Genomic DNA, 18,566 nt, shown 5'->3' with positions numbered 1-18,566 from the left:
CTCAAGCCGGTGTTGTCCCAAGACCAAAGCCTTGGGGAACCTTTTAAATGCTCCAGCGCAAGGGAGGCGGCAGTGGGCGGGCGTGGACACCTCAACCCTCGCCCAGGGGTTGGAGCCGCCCAGCGTAGGAAGAGGGCAGAAGTGGGCTCGCGTCTACGCGGGTATCCGAAATGAAAAAGCTGCAAACTACGCAGAAGTCTGGGGTTGAGGTGCAGAAAACAGAGCAGAGCGCCGCGTGGGTTCTCGAACACTCGTACGAATGGGTTTTCCTAGAGAAATTATTTCAGATTCTGGAAACAGGGCTCCAATGGGCGCTGGCCGCGGCACTGGGGACATGGGTGCGAGCCTGGCCCAGCAAAAAGGGTCCCCCGGGTCGCGCAGAGGAGCGCAGCAGGCTCCAGACCCCGGGGGAGCCGGCGGAGGATTGTTTCATTTCAAAGTGAAAATCTGCAGGCTTTGGGAAACGATATTCAAAAAAGTATATAATCTCCATATGCCGCTCAATGGAGGATCCTCATAATTTACAGCGGCAGATAAGGCTAGAGGGTGTAATAAAAAATCTGAAGCCCTCCCCTCCCCCTCGCCGCCTCCCCGGAATTGCACCTTGGGCAGCGGAGCAGAATCCGGAATGTGAACTTCTCCCGACATATGTTTCCCGCAGATAAGTAAACAATCTGGACGTGAAATGGAAATGGTAATTAATGCAGTAATGCTGTTACACCTCGAGTGTGCAAATCCCATTGACTCGCCGCGCCACGGGGGGTGCCGGGCTAACGCGGACTGGAGGCGTGCGCCTCGGCCGCCGGCTCCCTCCCTCTCCCCTCCCTCCTCCCTCGGTCCCCGGGCGGGGCGCCCGGAGAGCCCGCGGGGGCTTGGCCCGGCTGCAGGAAGTCGGGAGCAGCTAAGCGGCACTCGGAACTCCGAGATCTCCGCCCTCCGCCAGCTAGGAGGGTGCGCCGCGCCAGCTCTCCCGCGGCACCCGGCACGCGCCTCACACCCACCTCCCCTCCTTCTCACCGCCTATTAGCGCCCGCAGAGCCTCGGGGCTCCGAGGTGCGGCCCGACCCTGAAACACCCAGGAGAGGCAGGGAGCGGCGGGCAGCGCGGAAGCCTGGAGGTGCAAGGAGGACCAGCCCTCAAGTGTGGTGGATCGTCCCGCAAGCGTCCGTGGGGTCGCCTCCCAATTTCAGGCCGAGTGGAACCCGGCAGGCCGGCAGAGTTTTCCGAAGTCCCTTCAGCGCCTGCCTCGAAGGCGGGGATCCCGAATATATTGCTTCTCCCAGCCCAAGAGTGAAAAAGTTTGGAAACGGCCACCGGCTGCCAGAGTAGCGCAACTCCTTCACTTGGCAGCAAAGAGGAAGCTCGTGGACTCCTTTCGGTCTCTATCCGGCCTAGGCACCTGCTCCCTTTCCCAACTCGTACCAACTCTTGGGGCCTTTGGGGGGTCAGAGAGGATGCCCAGAGCAGAGATGCGAGCAGAGAGCGCGGAGAATCTAGGGAGGCTGCCCAAGAACGCCCCGAGCCTGGGGCTCTTCCCGCTTTCCGAGAGCACAAGTCACACCCGGGCCCCAGGGACAGGCGAGGAGTTCACGAGTGACGCTCCGCTGGACGCAGGTCAGGGGGCTGGACGAGAAGGGGGTGTCGAAGCTCCCTCTTTTCTCCTTCTGTCCCCTCCCAGTGCCACGGCGGACACTACCAAGCTGCCGGCCCCAGGCGCGCACAGAGCCGAGATTCAGGCAAGGTGACCGCAAGTCTCGGGTTTGATGTGGACGCCCCAGGATTTCTAGCGGCCCACACCCTCCCCCAGCTTAACTTTGTTTCTTCATTACTCTGCGGCGGCCCTGCACTAGCGTTTCTGGCTCCAAGACAAGTCTCATCCCATAACGCCAAGAAAGAAATCAGCCCAAGTAGTGCTCCTGGGTCTGCGAGGTCTCCGAGGCCAGGGCAGGGCCACAGCCTAGGAGCGCGCGCCCCTCGGCGGAGGAGGGAAGGACCGGCCCCAGGGTCTCCTGAACCCAAATTTAGTGGGCCCCTCTGCCTCTGTCTTCCTCTTTTAACACTTCTACACAGGTACAGTGAGCCCAGTAAAGAGATGAGAGTTCTTAACAGGAATCTTGTGAGTTACCGGATATTCAAATTCAAATGACTTGAAATTCATTGTCCGATTGAACAATGGTGGCATGGCCTGAGCTGGGGAAGAGCCGAAACAAACAAACAAACAAAAAAACGAGTCCTCCAGGGCAGTCCTGGCGCCACCGCTCTCCAAGTTTCCCGGGCCTTGGCAGTCTGGGATCTCTCCAAAGAAGCTGCCCGCGCTAGAGAGGGTTCTCTGGATGATGTAATGAAAGTCCTCTAGGCCCTACCCTGCCTGAAATATCACCCCGTTTTAGATGACTGGAGAGATTCCTGGAGGTTATCTAGATCCTGCTTCAAAATGCAAATATTAAGGGGTCTCAGAACCCAGCCACTACCACCTCAGTACGTCTTACTCTTAAGTATCAGATCTTTACAATTAATGAAGTTAGCAGTTCCAAGGAAATTGTTATTTAAATAAGAAACTGGAAGGGTATCAAAGGTGTTTGGAGTAGGATCCAAAACTGGGGAAGGGCAAGAAAAGCTGCAGAGGGTCTCCAGGAGAAGCCAGGGGTGGAGGGGATCCAACCATCCTGCATCTCCCAGAAGAATGTGGCCAGTGTGTCCTTGAGCCAAAGGGCTGCCAAGGTTTAAGAAAGAAAACCTAACAGCCAAACAACTCTGCCTTTGCCGCGCCAGCGCCGCCCTCTGCCTTCCGGAGCGGTCTGTTGGCCAGGTTTCTGCGCTCCTAGAAAAAGCCCAGAAGAGGAAAGGCAGGGGCAAGCGCAGCTTCTATTGGGTCATTTTTTGTTGTGGTTGTTCCCTGGAAGCAATCGCACCCGCAGGCGAGAGGCCCGGGTCTGCCTTGCAGAGCCTGCCCACAGGAGGCCAGAGTGGCGGGCAGAAGTCCCGGGCTCTCCGGCCGTGGGACGCGCGCCAAGCGCGCAGGGGTCGATGGAGTGGCCTTCTGCAGAGTCTCGGGCGCCCGGCGCGCTGAGGGAGCGCTCATTCTCCAGACCAAGCAGTCTGGCTGAAAGAACTCCTGGTGGCTCTTTGCGCGTCGCGCGCTCGGGAGAAGCGGCTCTCCTCGACTCCGGCGGGCGGGGCACTGCTCTCCCTACAGGTTTGCTTTAATGATTTTCTTGAAAGAAAGAGACAGTTGTGAGCAAACAGGTTGGACAGGGACTGCTCCCCCCCCCACCCCCCCGCCGCCACCCCCAGGGGATTTCTTTTTGTCTGCGTCTGACTTCAAAGTCAGTAATCGGCCCGTCAGCGGCTTGACGGGGAGGATTTGGGCGGTTCGTTGGGGCGAGTCCCGGCCGCGCACCTCGGTGGAGGCTCGGCGGCCCGCGGGGCGTGGGAGGCCGAGCTCAGGCAGGTCCCTGCTGGGGCCAGGCCCCAGGAGCGCAGGGATAGGAGGTGTGATCTGCAGAAGCGGCCGGAGCTAGGTCTGCGGCTTTAGGTCCCAGGAACTGCGCTGGGCCCCCTGCTCCCTGCTGGCTGGAAAGAAGCCTCGGCTACCCAGCCGCCCGCGCACCGGCGCCTCGGAGCCACGGCGCATCCCAGTTTCCTGGAGCTTCTTTCCGAGTCCCCGGGGCCGGCTCAGTCGGGAACCCGAGTTTCAGTTTTCCAACTGCCGCCGCCTGAAGCCTTCCACACTCGGACCCACCTGGTGCCCCTTCCCAGCCTACCCCAGCCTGGAAGTCGGCTGGGCCGGCCGGCTGGGCGGCGCGCCGGGTTCCTCCTCGGCCTGGGGTTCTCTGTGGACCCAGGGTGCTGGTGCGCCGGGCTCTGCGAGGAGACACCCAGACCCCTGTAAGCTCTATCTTAGAAGATGTTAAGGGACACTGAGCTATGAGGGAGATCAGAGCGGTTGACAGGACTGTCAGTTGAGGTTATATCACAGCGAAACCGCGAAGCCTCCGCCCTGGGCCTCCAGGGCTTTCTAGGGGGAGGGAGGAGGGGCTTCCCCTAAGCGCCCGGAGCCCCCAGACCGGACGGCCACCAGAGGCAAGTCACTTCCTAATTGTCTCGATTTGTAAGAGGGTTTTGTGATGCTAAGTAAGCGTGGCGCAGCCCGCCCGGCCTTCCCCCCCCACCCCGGCCCCCCCACTCCCAGGCCGCCTTTGTTTACCTTCGCCTGATCGCTCATTTATTTATCTATCTATTATTTATAGGCGTCCCCTCCTATTCAGCGCCCGTGTATGTTAATTGTGTTATACCATTTAATTCTAACATCGGTCTCAAAAGAGCTCTTAATGAGAAAAGCATATACAACACGGATCACTTTGCTATTCAGCTCAGCCAGATGGACAACTGCTAACTTTTTTTTTTTTTTTTAATAATGAAAATCCCCCTTTGACAAAGGGGCTCAGATGAATAGGCTCCAAATAACACCTCAAACACTTCTAATTGTTTTGAGGACAATATGCTAATCCGTGGTTTTCGGCTTTGGTGTCTGTTGACAACGTTTCAGCGCACTTGCAGCCACCGACTCTGGAAACAGCCGCGGCAGGGCACAAATCCCTCAACAGCAGCAGAAAGCAGCCCAGCCGCTAGGCTGCCCCCGGCTTCGCCCCACCCCTCTTCGACCCCGCACCTTATCAAAGTCAGTGAGAAAAGCAACCGACCTCAAAAATACTGGTGAGCTCGGCTGTGGGGATGAGACTGGGGGGAGACAAGGATTAGGGGGGCACCCTTCGATTTTGAGAACAAGTTCCAAAGAGTAGTTCTGGAAGGAATCAGACGGTCCTTTCTCCCTGTGAAAACCAGAGCAATCTTCAAGCTAACATTCACCCACCAGGGATAAGAAAAAGGCCATTTCCCTTCCTTAATAAACACAAAGGGCTATGAGTTATTTAATTTTTATGTTTTAAAAAATTCCTTGTGGGAGCTGTGTCACTATCGCCTGCCTTTTCCCATCTGCAGGGTCTTAGCAAAAAGTCTCCCACAGTCAAAAGTGGGAAACTACCACATGTTTTTCAATGTTTCTTAGACTTTTATATTTTAACATAGAAACCAGTATCGAGCCCCCAACCCCCAGAAGACCTAGCAACAGTGTTTTCAGACAACCTATTTAAACAAACAAACAAACAAAAAGCCCATTCCACTTCTCTTTCCCTGGCATTGAACTTAAACACCCACTGCAGGACATGGCACTCTGCGGGCAATTGGTTCCCTATAGATTCTTTGCTTCTTTCCATTCCTTTGGAGTTGGTTTAAAAGAAGAAAATGCACTCAAATTTCAGAAGTCTAGGTCGGCCTTTGTCTTAGTTCATTTGCTCCTCCAAGTGGTCTGACCACTTTGTGAAAAATGCAAGGAAAGAGTGAAGTCCCAGGAGCAGATAACTTTGTCCAGCCTCTAAAGGCAAAAAGTGGATCCAGAGGGCATGATAGGGACAAACCCTAGACTCTGGGCCCCTAGGCACCCGAGCCAAGGGCCACCAGGCTCAGCCCACACAGGCCAGCTGCCAGTGCCACTGCTGAGTCTCTCTGTGTACACTCTGCCTCCTAGCCACCCAGCTCCCCGAAGACCTTGCCTCTCCGCTTCAGATTTTATGCACATCAAAGGTTACTTTTTGCAATGACAGATTGTCTTTATTCAAAACATCTTTGTTCAACAAATGAACAGAGTAAGGAGGTGAAATCCTTCTAGATACATTTCCAAGACATTGTCAGAACATTTATGACCATTGAGGATGTTTTTATTTTTTTTAAATTTTTGTTCACTTTCTACTTCCTGACTTTATAACCTGACATTCTGTCTAAAAGTAAACTTAGGTCTCTAGGAGCACTGCTTTATACAAAGTAAATAACCATGTGGGTCCTTTTGTTTTACCTTTTAAAGAAGCAAACACTATCATAGCATGATTTTAAATAGAAATGTTTTCCTTTCTGTGGTTTTAAACTTTTAAGCCTTTCCCCCCACACATGAAGAGCAAATGGCACCTAGTTGTGTCTGATGGCAAAACACAAGAGACAGCTATTTCTTCAGGGTGCAAAACAAAACAAAAAAAATGCATATTCTAGATATAATACCAGGATCTGGGAGTTCTGGAGTCCAAAGCCCATTGGAGTAAAGAGAAGGGGACATAAATAAAGCAAAACTGCCTACATTTTTTTGTCCAAAGAGGGCACAGTCGGAGGTTCGTTTTGGGACTGTTGCGGTAAGGGGCAGCTGTATAGCTGTCATAACCGTTCACAAGTTTCTGGCACCTGTCTGCGCCTTGGGTCCGGCGGGACGCCCCTACCATTCCCGTGCAAGAGAGAGAGGCAGAGTCTGGGGTAGGGTAGGGGGCATCTGCAGGCCCCGGCTAGGCGCAGAGGACAGGGTGCAGACCCCACTTCCAGGCCGCCCTCCAGGTCTGGCAGGCCGGGATGGGGGTTACATGGCTGTGGCGTGGGCTGACGAATAGGGGTCTATGCCAGTCTTGGTCATGCCCGGGAAGAGGATGTAGGCGACGGGGGGCTGCAGGGTGGAGGCAGACCAGGCGGTACAGTTACAGGGCACCACGTAGCCCGGGTTGGTGGGGGACGGGTGCGTGTGCGTGTGCTGGCTGGGGCAGCTGAGGCTGCCGAAAGCGCCGTTCTGGTAGCCCAGGGTGGACGCGTAGGGCAGCGCGCCGGTGGCCAAGGTGTGGGGCACTTCACCCATCTTCTGGATGGCGCTCGAGCTAAACTGCGCGGGGTCCAGCAGGGAGTAGGGCGCCGAGGCGGGCGGCAAGAAGGCCCGGGCTTTCTCGGGCGCGCTCAGGAGGCCGTCGGAGGCCCCCACGGGCAGGCCGGCCGCCTTGAGCGGGTCCGTGTCGCCCAGGTAGGGCAGGGGAAAGACATACCTGTCCTTCTTCAGCAGGTTCTTGGGCTTGCGCCGCGGCCGGTACTTGTAGTCAGGGTGCTCCTTCATGTGCTGGGCGCGTAGCCTCTTGGCCTCATCGATGTACGGCCGCTTCTCTGCCTCGGACAGAAGCTTCCACTCGGCGCCTAGGCGTTTGCTGATCTCTGAGTTGTGCATCTTGGGGTTTTCCTGGGCCATCTTGCGCCGCTGGCCTCGGGACCATACCATGAAGGCGTTCATGGGTCGCTTGATGTGGTCTGAAGGTTTGGACATGGTCCCGGAGGCTAGGCGGGTTGGAGTGGGGAGTGCAGCGGCTCGGCAGGCGAGCCTGGACGCGGTGGTCGGTCTGCCTGTCTGTCCGTACTGAGCCGGGGCTCTGCGCTCCCCTCGCCTCCGCACCGCAGAGGGGAAGCCAGAGAGAAGCGCTAACCCCGCAAAGTTCAGCTGATCATGCCAGTCTCTGCACCCAGGCAGGCCCCGGGGGGCGAGCAGGGGCAGGAAGGGCGGGGGGAGGAGAGGGTGACCGGCTGGGGGGCTGTCGGTGCCAGAGGCTGGGGCCCAAGTACGGGAGTCTCTGGGATTAAGTGACCAGGTAATTTGCTGGCGAGGGCAGGAAGCTCCTCCTTCTCCCCCTCTCCACCTTCGCCTTCTCGGGTCCTCTTCTCTCCTGTGTCTACGGCCGTGGCTTCCCTCCCCCCCGCCCGTGGCTTTCCCGGAGCTGCCTCGCCTAGCGCAGCACCTGGCTGAGAATGCGGGGAGGCTGGTGAACGCGAGCCAAAAGCGGCGAAGTTCAAAGGCGAGGTGGGCCCGGACGGCACGCACTCTGACATAAGCGCGGGGCGGCGACTCCCCAACCTGGGCGCCAATCAGCAGCAGAGAAGGCGAGGGGGCGCACCTGCTAGCGCGCCAGCCTAGGAAAGAGGGAGCGTGACTGCTGGGGGCGGGGAGAGGTGTGAGCGAGAGACCCGAAGAGCCAGAGAACCCAGCGGCCGACTCCGGACGCCAGATTTGGATTCCACCTTGTTTCTGGCAGTGTCAACAAATAAAACTCTTCGTGCCCATTTCCTTTCCCGGTTGTGCAAAGGAGAACTAGGGCTTCGAATACAAAGACCCGGGAAGGGGACAGCAGAGGGAGCAAGTTGAGAGCGCGTGTTGATAAATAGGACAGCCTCGCCACGAAATGCAAGGACAGCACCCCCCCTCCCCCGCCCCGTCCAAGATCCTTGGAAGCGAAAAAGAATATATCAAACTCAGGTTAAAAAGCGAAATAAACTTTTCGCGCAGTGCCCTGGGCGATCCTTTGGCGGCGTTCTCACCGGACGCCGGTGCGGCTCCGTCTCCACCCTGCCCCGGGATTCGGCGGCGCCCGGGCGAGCTCAGCCGTGCGTTCCAAGCCGATGCCCGAAGGCCTTGCCTCCGGCGGCGCAGTTTTCAAACCCTGGTTGGTGAGCCTCGAAGAGCACCACCGCGATCCGCTCTTCAGTTTCGTGGAGGGGGCGAGGGATGGGATTTCCATCACGATTCCTATTTATGTTATTATTGTTTACTGTATTTAAACCTCCAGCTTTCCCTCCATATCTGTCCAAACCTGGGGGAAGTGCAATCTGAAGGTCGGCCGGCGCGGCGGGCGAGTGGTTTTCCCCTCTGCCGTTTCAGCAGAGACCCCTAGAGCGGAGTCTCAGGCTGTATCCACACCCAGGGTCGGTTTGTCCCGGGGCACCTCTTCCCATCCAGGGAAAAGGGAGACTCGTTTCTTGCGTCAGATGAGCATTCTTCGGGTAAAGAGGACGAAATAACCCGCGGAGCCAAACTGCGCGCCTGTTTCCTTTGAATAATTGCCTGCCCGATTTGAAATGCCCTTGGGGGAAATATTTATTAAATGGAAACCATTGTCCCAGGCCCAGCAGGACCTGCGTGTGTTCCAGGCTTATTGGCTTTTGCACCAGCCTCTCTCGGGAGGACCGACCAGAAAGGCGCGCGGCTCCGCGGGCTTAGGCCGGTTGGGGGTGGGGGAGGTAAGCAGAGAACGAGGAGGCAGGGAGAGAGAGGTTCTTTCTTTAGAACTGTAGTTTGTCAAGTTTGAGGCGAAGGCTTTGGTTCTGCTTCTACCATTAGAAAGATGCGGGCGCTTTTCATCCTCGGCGCGCTCTTCGGAGAGATGGACACTATGCCCATTTTACAGATTAGGAAACTGAGTTTGAGAAGGCTACGCAATTTGCCAAAAGTGACTCCAGTATTAAGCGGTGATGGCCAGTGTGCAGAATTTGAAACCTTGCTTCCCCCACCCCCTCCCCACCCCACGTCTGAGGATTAGATAATGCTTAAACTAACCGCGGGACCCTCGACTAGACTAGGTAGCCATCGAAACCTGCCATACGAATAAACTGCACTGGAGGACTGACTCTCAAGCCTGCTCTTGATTCACTTAGGCTCTGGCTTGAGACCTGGCTTCTCTGAGCGTATACCTCGCGCCTGGAGGGCCACCTCCGCGTGGGCTGGCGAGCAGGTGCACATTCTTCACACTTCTCTCAGCCCCAGCCCTGGTGTTCACCCTGCCCTCTACCCCTGTTTTCTCTTCAAGAGGTTTCATTTAGCTGAGGTACCAGCAAGTAGAAGCCCTTTCCAGTCCAGTTCCCTCCCGGAGGGCTTCCAAGAGCGACAGACAACTCCAACTCAGATTGGACCAGCCAGTGGACTGACCGCTGTGCTCAGGGTCCGCCAGGGATCCGAGGTCCAGGGGCCAGGCCATTTGAGTCCCACTGGACGATCTCGACGGTTTGGCAAAGGAATAACAGAAACGTTCACATCTGCAGAGAGGTACAGGGTCCAGCTGTTCCCGCCAAATCTCACTCCGGAACCCTCAGGGGATACCAAAACCACACCTAGAGGTTTCTGTTAATGCAAACCAACACCTTGAAAACTGCTTAAGGAGGGGATCTGGCAGCGGGTTGTAGACCCTTTCTCTCTTTCCAGCCTCCAGGCCAACTCAGTCCTTTTGCCGAGGCAACTCGGGGCAGGCGCACCCTCTCCTTCAGTCCTCATATCTCTACCTCCTCCTCTTGTCCGCGTTGGTCTTTAAACATCTTGCGCTCAGAACTCAGCTCGAAATCCAAGAGTCTGCAGGATTATTACAAAGGGCGTGCACTGGCAGGCTGGCAATTTGTGGACAGGGCGCCACTGACCACCCAGAATTCGAGGCCCCAGGCTGTCTGGGTCACGCTGCACTGACTCTGGCAGGAGACAGCATCCTGCTACTCATCTTGGCCTTGAGACTTGAACTTCGCGCTGCTAGGGAACTCAGGATCGAGGAGCGCACGATCCCCACTCGGCATCGCGGCGTCTCCTAGGCGGACAACGCTGCCTCGTACACTCCTTGCACAGTGCTGGTTGGCCACTGGTTTATTCAAGACTTCTTAGCGTTGGCCCTGGAGCAAGAGTTCCCCAGATCTCCGGGCCTGGCCTGATGCTGTCTCAGCCTATGCCTTTACCTTCTTGGCTGCTTTGTTCCTCTGAGCTCTGCCTCCCTGCTAGGCTTAGATCCCGGGTTAGACGTCCTGGAGAGGTGGCCCCTGGGAGAACCAGCAATTTTGGTCCCCACCAGAACAGGTCTTGGGACAGAGGTCACCTAAACGCGCCTCCTGCTTTATCCGCAGCCTGGAGTTTGGGCAGAAGGTCGAACGCCACTCCAGGGCTGAAGACTTCCCCGGGAGGTGCCTTTTCTGCTTGCGCCTTTGCCTAAAGAATCCACGCGCGCGTTCTTAGTGCGCAAGTCCTCAGGACGCGCGTCTTTGCGCAGCGCGATTACTCAAGGCACGCCGCATGCCAGCCTAAGCCTGTTGTCTGGATCACAGAGCAACATGGATTCGCTCTGAGAACCGTCGTCGTTCGCGTGAAAGGAAGGAGAGCCCTCAGCAGTCAAAACCCAATCCACTTCTTGCCCCGTCTCCTCTCCTCTGGCGCCCCAACAAGGTTCAAAAAGAGCCTTCCTATCTTTGGCTCTGTGCCTTCCTAGGGAGAGTTCCACCTCGGTTTTTGCCTAACCACTTTGCGTATCTCGGGTCTCTTTCAAGGTTGCACCTCCCCCAGGGAGCCTTCTTTGATTCTCAACCTGGGCTAAAACCCTTTTCTATGCTCTCCCTCTCACACGCTCTCCATCTCACGCCCTCTTTCTCAGCCTCATATGGAGCCCTGTCACAGTCCGTGAAGGCCGTCAGACTTCGAGTTTCTCGAAGGTGGTGGCTTCGTGTTGCTCCTCTTTGAGTGTCCAGGGTGTACACACAGCCCAACGCAAAGAAGTCACTGGAAAATTTCTTTCTGCTCAGCCTTAAACTTTTCTAACAGGCCTTTCTCCGTGCCCTGGAGCTGAGGGGACAGGACTCCAGATGCAGCCTGGTATACCTAGCACGAAAGTCACGACCCTCAAGCCTAGACCCATCTGCTTGGCCTCAGTGTTCTGTTGGCCTGCTAGCCCCCACCCCATCCTCTCCAGTACACAGAAGTTTTGCTCTCCTAGGGCTCCCGGACTGAGCGACAGCCCAACGCGGAGAGGACGATGTGCAGACTCTGGCTTGGAGAAGATGGTTCGTGGAGTGAAAGAGAAGAACTTGTCATAAGACTCGCGCCCAGCAGGTTTTCAAAGAGGCCAGCAGAGTCCCCGCGTCTGGACCGCCGAACTGTTGGGGGACCCTGGTCCTGCTGGCTCACTGCAGTCCCTCTGGGATTCCCAAAAGGGACTGAGTGAAGCTCCAGGTGCGGGTTTCTGGGAGCCTTTGCGTAGCCCCGGCTCCAGCTTGCTGCAGGGAGTGTGAGCGCAAGGCATGCTCAAGGTGTTCAGCTACCGGAACGCTAATCTGCCCCACTCCCCAGAGTTGACTGCAGATGAAAAAATCAATATTGGGAAATAATGCACTTTTTGTTTAAATCATAAACTTTTACTTTTTCTTATTACAAATTTTACAAAATATTTGCCCCCCCCTGCTTTTCCCTACCTCCCCCCTCCCCGTTTTCTGTGTATTTTCAAATTCAAAGACATAAATCCCATCTCTCAGAGAGCGCCCGAAAGGACCTTATTAAAACATTTCTTGGTTACTGCTCTAGGGTCTCCTCTCCAGAACCCAGCCCAGCCCCCATGGGTCTTGAAATGTTGTAAAACTTTAAGCGTCCCTCAAGCCAACATGGCAAGGAGGGCGTGGCTTCCACCAAGAAACGTTTTGAAACCAAACAAAACCGAGTCTCAGGACTGACGCCTGCAGAGCCTGCAACAGCCGGTTTGACCCCGAGCTGGCAGAGCATGCTTGGATGGGCGGAGGACACTTCTATCTCAAACCCCGAGTGTGCCCAAGTAAGGAGATTTTCTGATACTTTGAACTGCCTTAATTTGAGTACCTGGAGTCTGTTGGAAGCAGAAATCGCTTGATTCACCGACTTGAAAGTTAATAGAGGATTGTATACCATCTGCACACACCTCCCAGAAAGAGCAAGGGTTGGGAGTAGGGGTAGGTCTGTGAAATCTTATTCCTTCATTAAAGAATGACCTGCTATGTGTCAGGCACTATGCTGCATTCCGGGACACAGCAGTGAACAAAACCTGCAAATGCCCTTCTCCCCTGGTGCTTACAGCCCAATGGGAGAACAGACATAAACCAAGAAATAAATCCCGGAGTGATTCTCTCCACCACCAACTAGTTGTATCACTTCAGGCAAAGTACTTAACCTGTCTGTGTCCTGGTTTCCTCACTGTAATGGGTATAATGGATTGTTATCAGGATTAACTGAGTTACTATGAGGAAAATCCTTAGAACAATGGTTGGCATATGAATATGCCCAATAGTCAGATTATATTATTTTATCATTAAATAAATATGGAGTTGGTTTCTGATAGTGATAAGTGGCCAGTGGGGAATCAGGGTGATGAGACAGGGGCCAAGGGAAGAAGGGTGGTCTCCTTTACACTGGGAGCCCAGAGACCTGAAGGAAGGAACCAGACTTATGAGGGAAGGGGGCAAGTAAAGTAGGAAAGCAGGAAATACCACTGCCTGGGAGAGAGACCTGAGTGTACCGGAAGGATTTAAGGAGCCAGTATGGCCGAAACCTGGCCGTGATTCTGGGTAGAGTATAGGGAAAAGGCTGTATGAGGTTGGCAGAACTCAGACCACCCAGGCCCTTGTAGATTCCATAAAAAGTTTGGGTTTTATTTTAAGTGTACTGGGAAGTCATTGGAATGAGAGCCATCAGAATGATTTAAGACAATTCCAGCAACCACACACACAAATTATTCTTTATCTGACACTGCTTATGGAGGAATTGCACCTTCAATTATGGGCCTCAAATTTCATAAATGGACAGACCTTTCTTGGTCCTGGAGTCAGCTGCTTGACCATCTCTTAAAGAACAATGCCACCTTGCTGATTACTTTGGACTCCTTTTCTCTCTCCTTTCCCCACTGGAAGCCAAAGAATAAACCAAAAAACTGTGACCAAAGATGGTCACAGTCATTCATGATTCAGAAAACATGTCCACTGACATTCTGTAAATATTATTGGCCTGATGGGTTCCCTGACTTACTCTTGCACTTCCCACCAAGTAAAGTTGTCTTTTCCTGTGGAGAGCCTCAGGACTCTGAGTTGACCCACTGAGTCCATATATAGATAGGTATCTTGAATCTCTGAGCCCGAGAAATATAGGAGTATATAAGCAAGTGAGATTTCTTAGGATTAAAAAAAAAAAAAAAACAAAAAACCCAGTGACTATGAAGAACAGGAAAGACACATTTTGTTTCTAAGAATAAAAGCCAAAAGAATGCCAACATTGTTTGCTTCTCTTTTGGGTTTTATTGTGTTCAGGTGTTTCACATGCATTAAGGCTTCCTGAATCCCATTCTTTAATGTAAAAATCCTTGGTCAGCTTTTATCATAAATAATACTCTTTAAGTCTCTGTATTTGCTTAATGCAATTGGCCAAGTTATTGGAGCATATATTCTCTTGCCAATTTTATCACAAATTATACACTGCAGAGGATAAGACCAAACTCTGGCAACAAGCCCCAATCGGGGATCAGAATAACACTTCCGCTTTTTATGGTACCTGCCTCTGTTCCCAACATAAATAGCAGGGAATATTAGGGCACTCAGCGGTTGCAGAAGGGACTACATTAAGCAGGTTTATTTTCATGTACCTTTTGTTTCTTTAAAGCATCATTTTTACATGTTCTGAAGACCAGAAACCCTTAATATTTTATTTAATAATAAAGTCATTGAAATACTTGTGGAGCGAGTTGATGGTTGTATAGAAAGAGCTCTAAAAATGGAATTTAAGACCTAGCGCTTCTAATTACTATGAGAACTTGGGCAAATCACTTGACTTCTCTTGGCTTCAGTGTAACAAATTACTCCAAAAGTTAGTGGCTTAAAACAGCAAACTTTTATTATCTCATTGCCTTTCTGAGGGTAGAGAATTCAGGAGCAGCTTAGTTGAGTGACTCTGACCCAAAGTCTCATATGAGAGTGTGATCAAGATGTTGTGAGGGCTGCAGTCATCTGAATGCTCAACTGAGTTGGATCTGCTTCCAGGCTCATTTGTATGGCTGTTGGCAGGCCTCAGTTTCTCATCACATGAGCCTCTCCCTAAAGACAGCTCACAGCATGGATGGTAGCTTGATTCCTTTGTGCAAATGATCTGAGAAGGACCAGGACAGAGGCTTGGTCCACTGTGGGAGACAACTCTACTATGTGTGACTATCAAAAGAAGCAATCACAGGGGACTGTCCCAGAGGCTTCCTCTTGTTAGGTAGTTAAGAGTAGGAAAAAGGAGTCCAAGATGGCCATGGCTTAAAGACAAAGAAAGGGGAAAGCCTGCGAAAATGGAACAAAAGAAAACTCCTGGACCAGAGTGAGAACTTCAGGTGGAACAAACACACCCACTTCTTGGCTAGCCCAATTTGCACAGGGCAGGCTCAGCGGGAGGAGACAAATGAATAAAAGGAGGAAGCCAAGACTGAGGCCTCTCCTTGCCTCCAGGGTTCTTTGCTTGACAAATAAAACTGAATTGTAATGGAGCTGTAATACTGGTCTGCCATTTCCAATCTTTGCTTCGGCAAGACAGGACCAAGGAAATTACACACTCCCCCAACACTCTCAGGTGCTCTAACTGGACAACAGAGTGGGAAGAGCTTTGTAGGCAGTAAAATACCATAACTCTAAGTTACTTTCACTGATTCTGTTTCTTCTGAACAGAATCACAGCTAGCTCTGGTCTTAACTGTGCTGAGAACCTCATTTTGTTTTAAATTCTACCACTTCCCTCTGTCAGTGTATAGTTGGCCCTGCTGAAGCTGACTCTTGCACTTTTAACAGTTTTTGTTTTTTTTTAAGTATATTTATTTATTTGGCTGCATTAGGTCTTAGTTGTAGCTCATGGGCTTCAATAGTTGTATGGGCTTAGCTGCTCAATGGCATGTGGGATCTTAGTTCCTCAACCAGGGATTGAACCCATGCAAAGCATTGCAAGGCAAATTCTTCACCAGTGAACCACCAGGGAAGTTCCCCCGCTCCCATTTTTGTTAACATTGTTCTGACCCCCATCATTCTCCTTCCCAAACCATGTCCTATTCACGTCTAACAGCTTCTGTGAGCTGAAACACTCATTAATTATCAAGGTGCCAATAAAGGACTTGAGGAGCTAGATGATATTTAAGCCCCAGTGGAAATTTATTATACAAATATGTGTGTGCTCAGGATTTGAAGGAAGGGTTGACTTAGTAGGGAGCAGTAAGGGGAGTTCTGGGACCTCCCAGAACTGGATTTTGTCTCTGGAGCCACAAACACTGAGTGGTGGCCATGAACACCGCTTGGCTTTTCTGGAGCAGGATTTTAGAAGAGGACTACTGGGGACCCAGGTCAGCGTGACGGTGGTGGGGAAACCGGAGGGAGCGCTGATGCTGATGGAGCCGCTTGCAGCACCTCTGAAATGATATCACTTCACTCTGTCTGCTCTTCAACCAGTCCTGATCCTGATGTCCATGTTTAAATAAAATGTGAAAATATCTCTGAGTGAAAAACCAATTAGCAACCCGTTCAGGAGGAGCATTGACTTAGAATATGCTGATCAATTAGATCTTTTCCTTTTTTTATTATTTAAATTTTACTTTAATGAAATAGTACATTCATGTGGTTTTGAAAGTCAGGAAGTACAAAAGCCTGGTAAATCTTCTGCCACATGAAACTCTTTCCACAGTTCCCCAGAGAGCCTCTCTCCAGAGATAATCTTTCTCCATTCTTCCAGAATCACTTTGCATCTCCGTATTTCCAAACAAAATGTGCAAACTGTTAAGTGATTCCTTGATAGGTAAATTCCTCTCCTTCACTCTCCTAATATATTTCTGTTTTCATCAGATTGAAGACATGGCAGGACAATGGTGGTCTTCAGCATGGGTCTTTTAAGTCCCATGGCTCCAGGCTAGAATAGTTCCTCTTCCCCCACCCCCGACTCCCACCCCCTTACCCCCCACCTCACCCCCGTCTTAGCTCTTGGCATTCTTTCTCCACTGCCTTCCAGAGGTGGGTGCCGTCATGCACCCCTGTGGCAGTACTGCCCTCTACAAGCATGTTTCTCTACTCTTATTAGAACTTTCCCTCAAAACATATAAGGGAACACCTCTCTCCGGGGCAGGCCTGGCTTTGTTTTTATTTATTTATTTGTCTGCACTGGATATTCATTGCTGTGCACAGGCTTTCTCTAGTTACACTGAGCAGAGGCTACTCTCTAGGTTCAGTGCTCAGGATTCTTGTGGTGGCTTCTCTTGTTGTAGAGCACAGGCTCTAGGCACACCGACCAGCTCAGTAGTTGTGGCAGGGCAGGCTCTGGGATGGAACATGAGTCCCTTGCACTGGCAGATGGACTCCTATCTACTGTACTACCAGAGAAGTCCCAGAATTGGCATCTTTGATTCTAGTGTGGGTCAGTGGCAGAAGGGAAAGTTCAGTTGATACAAAACCTCCTCCCATGTGGTGAGGGACCAACAGGACCTGATGGAAGAGTTGGGCAGAGGAGGAGATCTGTTTTTCCTGGTGGTCATTATCTATGGGGATTTCAGTCAAACCAGTGAGGCAAAACATAGACTCAGAAAGTGTTTCGTGAGCAGCCAATAATTGTTATATTCTTCTTTACTCATATCATGTTCCAGGTACTATGCAAAAACCCTTTACATACATTATTCAATAGTCAATAAAACCAGGCAGAGAAATCTGACATTATCCCTATTTTGAAGAAGAGGAAACTGAGGTCCTTTAAAAAGTTAGACAGAACTTGCCCAAAGTCACAGAGCTAGTAAACAGCAGATCCAAGATTTGAACTCAGATGTTGTCTGATTCAAGAGCTCTCATCTTGCTGTCCCAGCTCACCTTGGGATGACCCACTATGAACTTGAGTTGAGCCTTAGCATGGTACCAGGTAGAGGAGGACTGTGTGGATCCTTGAGGGCTAGATCTCCACAGAAGTCTCCCTGAGCAGAAACCCTGACCCTCTTCCTTCTTGAAAGTTGTCATTCAGTCGCCAAGTCATGTCCCACTCTTTGGGACCCCGTGGACTGCAGTGCACTAGGCTTCCCTGTCCTTCACCATCTCCCAGGGCTTGCTCAAACTTATGTCCATTGAGTTGGTGATGCCATCCAACCATCTCATCCTCAGTCACCCCCTTCTCCTCCTGCCCTCAATCTTTTCCAGCTTCAGGGTCTTTTCCAATGAGTCTGTTCTTCCAATCAGGTGGCCAAAGTATTGGAGTGTCAACTTCAGTATCAGTCCTTCCAATGAATATTCAGGGTTGATTTTCTTTAGGATTGACTGGTTTGATCTCCCTGCAGTCCAAGGGACTCTCAAGAGTCTTTTCCAGCACCACAGTTTGAAAGCATCAATTCTTCGGTGCTCAGCCTTCTTTATGGTCCAACTCTCATGAAAGGGTAGGAAGATCATATAGGCTGAGAGGAAAGGCAGCAGTCAGGTGGAAAGATGTGTGCATTGCAACCAGTATAAAGATGAGATGAAGTTCTCAGTACAGACTGGGAAGAGGTAACATGGATTAGATTTTGACATCATTGGATACCAGAATGAGGGCTGGCAAGCTATCAGATGAGCAACCAAAACAGTACATATTGGAGATGAGGAGTAAGGGTTTAAAAGTGAGACTTTATGGAACCACAAATACCATATGATGTCACTTTTATGTGGAATCTAAAATATGACACAAATGAACATATCTATGAAACAGACTCACAGACACAGAGAACAGACTTGTGGTTGCCAAGGAGAAGGGGGTGATGTAGGGATGGACTGGGAGTTTTGGATTAGCAGATGCAAACTATGATATATAAAATGGATAAACAACAAAGTCCTACTGTATAGAACAAGGAACTATATTCAATATCCTGTGATAAGCCACAAAGGAAAAGAATATGAAAAACAATGTATATAATATATATAACTGAAATACTTTGCTGTACAGAAGAAATTAACACAACTTTGTAAATAAACTATACTTCAGTAAAACACATTCTTTTAAAAGTGAGACTTAATGAAGTTCAGTATGAGAGTGTTATAAAAATGTTGGAGATGGGGAGAAATTGGAAGTTATGCTGTGCTTATTTACTGTCCTTATTTATTCTGAATAAG

General features: G+C 51.6%; 1 protein-coding gene across 1 annotated transcript; it reads right to left on the bottom strand.

The window, feature by feature from the left end:
• Positions 1-5,654: 5,654 nt before the first annotated feature.
• On the bottom strand, positions 5,655-7,658 carry SOX14 (SRY-box transcription factor 14). Its single transcript, XM_043874566.1, has one exon. The coding sequence runs from the start codon at positions 7,178-7,180 to the stop codon at positions 6,458-6,460; it is 723 nt and encodes a 240-aa protein (XP_043730501.1). The 5' UTR covers positions 7,181-7,658; the 3' UTR covers positions 5,655-6,457.
• Between the last annotated feature and the right edge of the window lie 10,908 nt (positions 7,659-18,566).

Source organism: Cervus elaphus, chromosome 19 (assembly GCF_910594005.1).
Source record: "Cervus elaphus chromosome 19, mCerEla1.1, whole genome shotgun sequence".
Taxonomy (NCBI): Eukaryota; Metazoa; Chordata; class Mammalia; order Artiodactyla; family Cervidae; genus Cervus; species Cervus elaphus.
This window is presented reverse-complemented; position numbering and strand designations above follow the sequence as displayed.

Excerpts from the sequence above, each read along its gene's own strand:
- SOX14 (XM_043874566.1), bottom strand. The coding sequence starts at position 7,180 with ATGTCCAAACCTTCAGACCACATCAAGCGACCCATGAACGCCTTCATG.